This window comes from Actinia tenebrosa, unplaced genomic scaffold, assembly GCF_029948245.1.
Source record: "Actinia tenebrosa isolate PJP-AT-01 unplaced genomic scaffold, QUT_ActTen_1.0 PGA_scaffold4__44_contigs__length_22323623, whole genome shotgun sequence".
NCBI classification, from domain to species: Eukaryota; Metazoa; Cnidaria; class Anthozoa; order Actiniaria; family Actiniidae; genus Actinia; species Actinia tenebrosa.
Genome location: NW_028292581.1, coordinates 105,962 through 114,484, shown reverse-complemented (window position 1 = coordinate 114,484; position 8,523 = coordinate 105,962). Strand labels below are relative to the sequence as shown.

General features: G+C 38.3%; 2 protein-coding genes across 4 annotated transcripts in view; both read right to left on the bottom strand.

The window, feature by feature from the left end:
* Nucleotides 1-3,640, bottom strand: LOC116303566 (uncharacterized). Its single transcript, XM_031713132.2, has 3 exons — nt 3,510-3,640; nt 1,008-1,153; nt 1-609 (listed from the first exon to the last, which is right to left on the bottom strand). The coding sequence occupies exons 1-3, from the start codon at nt 3,637-3,639 to the stop codon at nt 1-3; spliced, it is 885 nt and encodes a 294-aa protein (XP_031568992.2). The 5' UTR covers nt 3,640.
* Nucleotides 3,641-3,670: 30 nt separating this feature from the next.
* LOC116303564 (uncharacterized) overlaps nt 3,671-8,523 on the bottom strand; it is a 29,657-nt gene continuing 24,804 nt past the window's right edge. For all 3 annotated transcript variants that reach the window (XM_031713128.2, XM_031713127.2, XM_031713126.2), the window contains exons 3-6: nt 7,933-8,045; nt 7,381-7,726; nt 6,764-6,844; nt 3,671-6,231 (exon numbers count right to left, since the gene is read on the bottom strand). In XM_031713128.2, the coding sequence (XP_031568988.1) occupies nt 5,008-6,231; nt 6,764-6,844; nt 7,381-7,726; nt 7,933-8,045 (1,764 nt within the window). In that variant the 3' untranslated portion in view covers nt 3,671-5,007. The remainder of the gene's footprint in view (nt 6,232-6,763; nt 6,845-7,380; nt 7,727-7,932; nt 8,046-8,523) is intronic.

The following is an 8,523-nucleotide window of genomic DNA, read 5'->3' as shown; positions in this document are numbered from 1 at the left end:
TTAAAGACCAGAAAAGGTTGCTAAACCTTTGGGTATATTGAAATATTTTTCTAATCTTTGTCGATATAAAAACCTCTCTTGGCCTCTATAAATACTGCAATGATTGTGAATAATATGCAGAACAGAACAAGGATTTTTGAATCGAAAATGTCCATATGTCTCTAGCATGTAAATGAAAACATTCTCGGCGCCTACGAGATTGGGCCTGTAGTTCATTTTCGAAAGTACTTCATCAGGAAGCGGACGTACTAAATGCATAACAAAGGCATCATGAGAACCGATATATTTAGAGTTGTTGCCACAAAAGTCCTTGATCCCTGGACAAGCCTTCATCTGTTCTCTGTCCTCGTGTCTTGTTAATGCGTACATCGTTCCTTGCTTCAAAATGTTTGGATCTAGTCGTTCGAATCCCTTCCCAATGTAGATATCAGCATGCATTATAATGCAGGTTTTGAAAAGCAGTTGTTTGGACACGTAAGCCAAGGAGTCGCTATAAAGCAATCGATGACCAATATTCTTCAGTATGATTTTCTGTGCATTTAGTTTGAAGTGATGTTTAATGAATCTCATTGCTTGGTAATCTTCGCAGAGAATATGGACTCTTTTCACCTAAAATGAACGTGCAAGATTTCTTTTAGTTTCGTACGCGACTACTGGTCTATTAGCCATTGCGAGGTTGAGGACTGAACTAACTGTGTCTATTTGGCATCTAATTCCTAAAACAGTTTCTAATTCCTATTGGAGGGTAAGGAATGTTTCCATGTTACCAAGAGTATTCACTGCAACTCGATCATTATACTTTCCATATTTCTTTTGTCAACCGTTGAGTCTATGAGATTTAAAACTAGAGATCTAAAAAGTACATTATCTGTGGGCAAAATTATATATCCAACATTAATGGACCATTTATTATTTATTGTTAGTGACGAAGGGATGAGACATGATGAGAAAACGCTATTTTACTGAACACTTTAAAAATGGGCAGAAAATAGGTTTTGCCGACTTACCAAAGGATGGGCCAGGTTTCTTTGTAACGTCTGGATGTATTCAAGCTGTCTTTCACGTGCAAATCCCGTATCATTTGATGATGCATTTGATAACAAAGGAAATTGAATGACAAGGTGTAGAAATTGGATTTCTTTCTTTTGGTTTCCTGGAATAGAATGGCAAACTTCAAAGGGATATGTCTTTTTTACGGATTTTGCTTGGTCACGTGGTGACGACCGCGCACACAAAATCTAGACAAGCGAGCAGCGTAGTAGTTTCTTAGAGAAGTCTTGCGATATTTATAGTTAGTTTTTTTTTATTTAAACAATAATTTACCCTACGGATTAGATGCTGATAGTTTTGAAGTAATCCCCGGCGATAACTGTTCGGTGTTTGGCTGTGGTTCGTCCCGAAGAACCATAGAGCCAAAGGCATTGGTATTTGGAAGTTGCCTTTGGCCAAAGCAAAAAATTTATTCGAAAATGAGGTTTAGGCCTTCATTTGCTTATTTCCCATATATTTTCTATAAGAAAAGCCTGTCAAAGTAACATTCTAACACAAATGCAACAAAACATCTTTGTACAGTTGAAAATACCGCTTCAAACAGGCATTTTATCATAGTACATCAGTTTCTAACTGTTTAAAAAAGGTTTTGAGTGTTAACCCAAAACGAAAATTGGGATCAAAACTCATACGAAAGTCTAGTTTTTGGCGCTTTTTGCCATTATTGCTCATTATTGAAAAACATATCCTCTAGCTTAATTGATAATGTGATCCGACCAAAGCGTACGCCTGTGAGCCTGTGAACGTTTTCGAACTTTCATTAGCGTTTTGGTGCAGACAATAAACCACAACACACATTCAATACAGTGTTTTGGACATTTATTTACGCAATACAAATGCTAATTTTCTTAATGAAAGTTCCATCGCACTATTGAGACTCCGTTCGCCTTATTGTATGCCTGTTCGCTCTAATGACAATGCTTCTTCGCTTCAATAATATTCCTTTGCGGTTAATGAACAGCAAAAGGTGTAAATAGCAATTAGATTGACGTTAAATAACAACCTGTCAAGTACCTACTCAGCCTGATTTTTTACTAGATACCAAATGATGAGAGCCATTTGAGCCTGACTTGGAAAATAGTGGTTCGTTTATGCACAGGAAGCCCAAGCAATGTACTTGTACCTTATTACAAGAGGTGTTTGTAAAATTGTATATCTTAAGAATATTTATTGCAGTAATTTTTGTAGTTAGCTTACCAAATTTTGCACGTGTGTTCTAGCTCTTTGTCTCTACGTTCTTTGTCTCTACGTGATTTGGATCCTAGGCCCGTAAAGAGGCTAAAACTCGTCGGATTCGCTTCTAATCGAGTACAGAGACAAACCACGACAAAAACACACATGCAAAACTTGGCAACTACAAAAATTACTATATAGATATTCTTAGAGTGATATTTATGTTGCACACATTTAGTGTTCGTACTCTAGTAGTTCTTCGCTTCTAATCGAGAACAGAGACAAACCACGACAAAAACACACATGCAAAACTTGGCAACTACAAGAATGTGTGGAGTTATAAAGCACTTGGGGGTTGGCAGAACACTTGAGAAGTGTCGAGAAGCACTTCGCTACGCGTCGTGCTTCTCCTAACACTTCTCTTGTGTTCTTCCGCGTGTGCTTTATAACTGCACACAGCACATGCGCGCGTTTTCTATTTCTTCATTAAGACCATTATATTCTTTTGTTTTTGTTTTTGTTTTTGTTTTTATCAACAAGTACTAACTAAATAGTCATTTCTCTTTCACGGGTTAGAGCGCATGCAGTAAAACCATGAAATAAAAACAAAGTTGATAGCGACAAATAGTTGTTATTTAGTGACTAATAGTTGCTGTCACCCAACCAGAACATTCAATACGCAAAAGACAAATACACAATAGAGACCATTTGTGCCTTTTGTGTGAATATTCAGGATAAGTGATATGAACTATCAGTCACTAAATAGCTACTATTTGTCAATATCAACTTTGTTCTTATTTCATGGTTTACTGCATGCGCTCTAAATAAACTCACTCTAAATACAATTTCACACACATTCCTGCTCTGTAATACGGTACAAATACATTGCGGGATTACTTTACAAAAAAGTATTTAAAACATCTTGTTCAAACGAACGTAAATTATTTTACATGAGACATTAATTGGCAAACTACAACACATTAAGGACTGATACTTTTTCACGGCTATTACTACCATTATCGTTGAAGTTCGGAGGATATCTCGTTTGTCTTCTAGCATTACAACGACCGTCAATCAAAGAACTGTAATAAAAAAAACACAAATATTTTGAGGGAAAACTTGGACTGAATCAAAGTTTTTAGAGGATAAATAGAGGATTAAAAAATTTCAATTCAGTCTAAAATATCGTTCAAGATTTATTTTATTGCAGTTCTTTGATTGACGGTCATCCAAATTCGGCCTCTTCAACAATAATGATAGTAATCAGTAATTTTTTTTTTTTTTACCTTGCTGTCGATGAACATCAGCTATCTTGTTGTCTATGGTTTTCCAGACCATTCTTGTCATAAACAGCATCAAAGACAACCAAATAACGAACACTAGTACAGGGATACGAGCGATAATGATGACAGCCATTCTTATTCATCCCTCATTCCACTTGCTAATATTCCTTAAACACTGTCTTATTTTTATTTTTCCAGTTTGAAGACTTAGTCGACTAATGTATAACTAAAAATATAATTGACTTACTTTCCAATTCGATTGGCAAGTAAATATATTCTTAACAGTTTGTCTCTGAAATATTCAATGTCCATTTTAACCTGCTTCAAGTTATTGAACCATAAACAGGTGTGGTAACGTCGTCATAGTAGTGGCATTTTTTCCCTCCTCAATCTCAGTAGATGATATCGGACAATTTAGCACAATTTTATACTTCAACACTAAAAATATAAATATAAACTTTATTTGTAGGCGGGGTAGCCCGGACGAGCGGCGGATTATGGAATGATATTCACTTCGCCTTCGGTAATATAAACCATCAAATCAAGTCTAGTACTGAAGTCATTACTAAATCACTCGAAATTTTAATTCTCTTATGCTCTAAAAATCTTTAATTCAGTCCAAAATTTTCCTCAAAACATCGTTTTTCATTTATTCAATTTCTTTGATTGACGGTCGTTGAAATGCTAGTCGAGGGTCGCACTTCAACGACAATGGTAGCCGTGTTCAGTAACATCTGTAAGTCAATTTACGTGGCGATATTAAGGAAACAATTTTCATAGCAAAAAAAACTCAGTCTACTTCCGGTGTCCGACCGATTGCGATACGGCTTTCAGCAAAAATGTAAATGCACTCTAATATCATTTAATTCGAAATGTGTGTAAATAAAAATCTAGCTAAATCTAAGTTCAAATTCAAATTTATCAACTGACCCACGTTTTTTCAGGGGACAAAATGCCAAGTTCTCGGTTCTGCCGAAAACTGTACAATGGAATGTTAAGAGAAGAATGGCTTTACACTAATGTGATCTGTATGAAATCTTTAACATATGTATTTTAAAGAGTGGACTCTCGCGAGACAACAGTTGGATGGCAAAAAAAGTGGTAAATAAGAGGACATACCAAGGAAAACTGGAGGGTGTTTTGTTTTGTTTTGTTTTTTTTTTCGAAAAAAAATTGATACAAAATCAAGGGTAAAATTTGAAAGACGAAAAACGAGGTTTCAAGCGCGCGTTGCTGACGTAATTAACCGGTATATCCTCCTATATCAGATATACATTATATTATTCTATATTTTATTACATTATATTTTATTTTATTTATTAACCATGCAAACTAACTTGCATAGACCCAATTTATTCTTTCCGTAAGTTTCTTGCTCACTTTTTTTTTTCGATACAAACATAAACTTCAAATAAACATAATTCTATAATTTGTTTTTATACTGGAAAATATTAACATCATAACTTTGGTCTATAGAATAGTTTTGTACTGTGTAGATTAATTATTGATCAAAGTCTGAAGACACATCACTGCTGTCAATATGGGAATCCTTAACGTCGGACATTGATACAGAGCCACGTGGTTCTCGTTTCCTCTGATATAATCTTGACACTCTCGATGAAATGATTGGTTCTGACTGAGCTCGATCATTAAGGATTGGCATTAAAGACCCATCGAAATCACGCGCTTCAAATACGATTGGCTCTTCTGAATCCTTTGATGCCGATCCCTCGGGGGTCTTTCGAAGGTGTTGAGTTCTGAAATGACTTTTCGCATTTTCTTCTTCTTCACTAGAGGAAGAAAGGGTTCTTAAATGCTTTGCTCTAGTTCGAATTAGTTTAGATTTTCTTTTAGAAACTGTTTGAGTTCGTTTTCCTTTGGTTTTGGTTTCGCCATCAGGAGAGGCGACATGTGTTGCCGTTTGTTTTACATTCTTTGGCGGTGTTATTTGTCGCCTGCCTTTTCTATGGCTCGCCCTTTTGCCAATTTCTTCGTGTTTTCGCTTCGTCGTTTGCGAATGTTCTTTGGCCGGATCTTTCAAATTTTTTCCTTGTTCAGAATCAGTAGAGATAGGACCAGTTCCCTCGGGTGACCGACGAACTCTTTTGCTGTGTCTCAAATTAGCTGTGGTCACAATTCGGGGATCTGTGTAAGAGTCTGCAAGTGCTTGCACCACATCCGGTCCACGAGAGGTAAATGTTTCCGGGACATGCCACGATACTGAGGAATCCCTCGGCCTGTGGTCCTTGAGTGGAGACATGGGAACGAATGGTGTAATGGGCACTATTTTATAATACTCTTCAGGAGCAGGAGATATCTGTAACGGGGATGCCAAAGGGGGTTCTCGTTCTTCTTCGCCTTCTACAGCATGCTGCAGGCTATCATCTTCATCTGATTTCGAAGGAAATAAAAATGAACCAGAGCGTTCTCCCCTCGTCACGATGTCCTCTACAAATTCATCTTCTGGTCCGTCCTCCTTTGGCGAGGCTTCAGCTGGGGGTCCAGGACCCGAAAAATAATAAACACTTCCTGGTTTCCCTCTACTTCCTAAACTGTATTCAACATTTTCTCCTTCGCCTGAAGAGAACATTGATTCCCAGTAAAATGGCGAGTCTTGTCCTGTTATAGAGTATGAAAGACCACGGAACCGGCCTTTATGCACCGCACTCTGGACAACCTTCCATAAAGCCTTTGCATTTTCTTGTACATTAGTTGATCTTGAGACCTAATGTGAGGGGGAAAAAGAGGAAGAAATTTAAATAGGGAAGAAAGGAAATTTCATGTTGATCACAATAAACCAAGTGCTATTCCTCTTTGTGCTTTGCACAACACACGAAAGGAGTGCGATGTACATTGCATCCATGTTGTTTACGATGAACCAAGTGCTATTCCTCAGTGTCCTTTGCACAAACACACGAAAGGGATGCGATGCAACATTGCACCCCTGTTGGTCACAATAAACCAAGTGCTATTACTCATTGTCCTTTGCGCAAACACACGAAAGGAGTACGATGTAACATTGCACCCATGTTGGTCACAATGAACCAAGTGCTATTCCTCAGTGTCCTTTGCACAAACACACGAAAGAGTGCGATGTAACATTGCACCCATGTTGGTCATAATGGACCAAGTGCTATTCCTCAGTGTCCTTTGGACGAACATACGAAAGGGGTTCGACGTAACATGAATTAGCACGTTGCTCACAACTGACCAAGTGTTACGCGTGTCCTTGCATATCATTGACTCTAGCGCTGTACCTTATATTTTGTTTCCTGTTTCTTTCTTTCTTCTTCTTCTTCGGATTCTGTCATCAGATTGCCTTTTCGAGCGTGTTTGGCCTTCAGATAAAATAAAATAAACCATCGAATCGAAATTTCTAGCGCCTAGTACTGTTACTGTTCGTGAATACCTAAAAGTACTATAGATGCATTCAGTTTGGGCGTCATGTTCCTTACAATTCAGACTATTACTATTACCATTCGTGAGGTTTGAGGTTCGCTTCACAAGCTCTTCAACTACATTTACTATTTATGACACCCAACACTCAAATCCCATTTCGATTCAGATTACGGAGGAAGAAACGCCGGGTAACCCGAAGAAAACTCTCGTGACAAGGGAGAGAACAACACGTCAAACAAACTCAACTCACATATGTGGTACAGTCAAGAATTGAGCCCGCGATCCCTGGCATGAACTATACAGGGCTGACAGACAGAGACGCTGCAGCGCATGTTACTCATGACACCCATTCCATTGTGTATCAATAATCTATTGTGTGTCTTTCTCGTCATCCTTTTCTACATCAGGGACTAAGATAACTGAATAACACATGACAGCCATTCAATACAAGACAATAATAGAACATATAACTCACCTCGCGACTGTTTATGATGTTTCTGCAGAGATAAACCTCCCTTGTGATGTCAATACCTTGCGCCCCCAACTCAGCCAAAGCGAGAAACACGTCTCCAATGACAACCTTACGGGAGAATCGGTCATAGCGACAGATGTGGAAATCCAGTGTTTGCTGGGCAAGTTCGGATTGTGTCAAATGAAAGTCATAGCATTCTTGGAAAGAGACATTGATTGAGGTTTCGTAGGGCTCGACCTGCTCGCCTTGAAGTCTGAGTGGCAGTAGACGGACACCAACATATGTGGCACTGATGTCTCGTTCCATTGGGATATCTTCGCCTCTTATTAGACGAACACGAAGAATTGACCTGAAAAAGGACATGTGTAATGTTAAAAATGAAATGAAGTCCTCTTGCGAGGGCCCTAATGAATTTCTGAACAATGACATTTTCGTTTTCTATATTTGTGCTTTCCTTGCCGACTTTACGAGTATTACTATCTCTTCCAAAAGGAAGCTCTATGAACCATGTTAAATGTACTTGTTGGAATACAAACAAGGAGAATGTACTGTTACCTTTGCTGGTCGTACTGGAGTGCAAAATACAGTCTTCCTAATTCGATTTCTTGACTTTCCATTTCATGAGCAGCTAGTTTGTCTTCCTCATCTTCCGTTTCTAAAGCAGACAACTGGATAACAAATGATACACCGATAAGTAATAGCTCTGGCTGGCAACCATGACAGGAGGCACAGCAATAGAATCTTATTTTTCCCTGGGAAACTGAATTCTTTCTCATTTAAATTAGTTTAGAACAGTTTCAATTGTTCATGTCTCCTGTCACGCCTGCCATTACGTGATGGTGCAAAGCCTCTATTGTATCATGTATCACAGCTCTGCGAATGTTTCTCGCAGCGTTGCCAGCAATATTGCAAAAGTGAGATAGAAAAAATTCCCTGCTTTCAGAATTCTAAGACGAGTTACTGTACAAGCTACTTGGGAAGACTTCTCTCCACAACAAATGAGCACTTTGGCTCAGGAGATATTTTATAATATAGAGTTTGCAAAATTATGCAGTTATGAAAGTGGGTGATAGATGGGCGGCGGAGCCGGAAGGCACCTCACTTTAACAAACCACTCCACTGCCACAAAGTAATCTACAAATGAAC

Excerpts from the sequence above, each read along its gene's own strand:
- LOC116303566 (XM_031713132.2), bottom strand. The coding sequence starts at position 3,639 with ATGGCTGTCATCATTATCGCTCGTATCCCTGTACTAGTGTTCGTTATT. Across the intron at positions 1,154-3,509 it reads TGATGTTCATCGACAGCAAG|GAAACCAAAAGAAAGAAATC; the intron begins GTAAAAAAAAAA and ends ATTCTATTCCAG. Across the intron at positions 610-1,007 it reads GAAACCTGGCCCATCCTTTG|GTGAAAAGAGTCCATATTCT; the intron begins GTAAGTCGGCAA and ends CGTTCATTTTAG.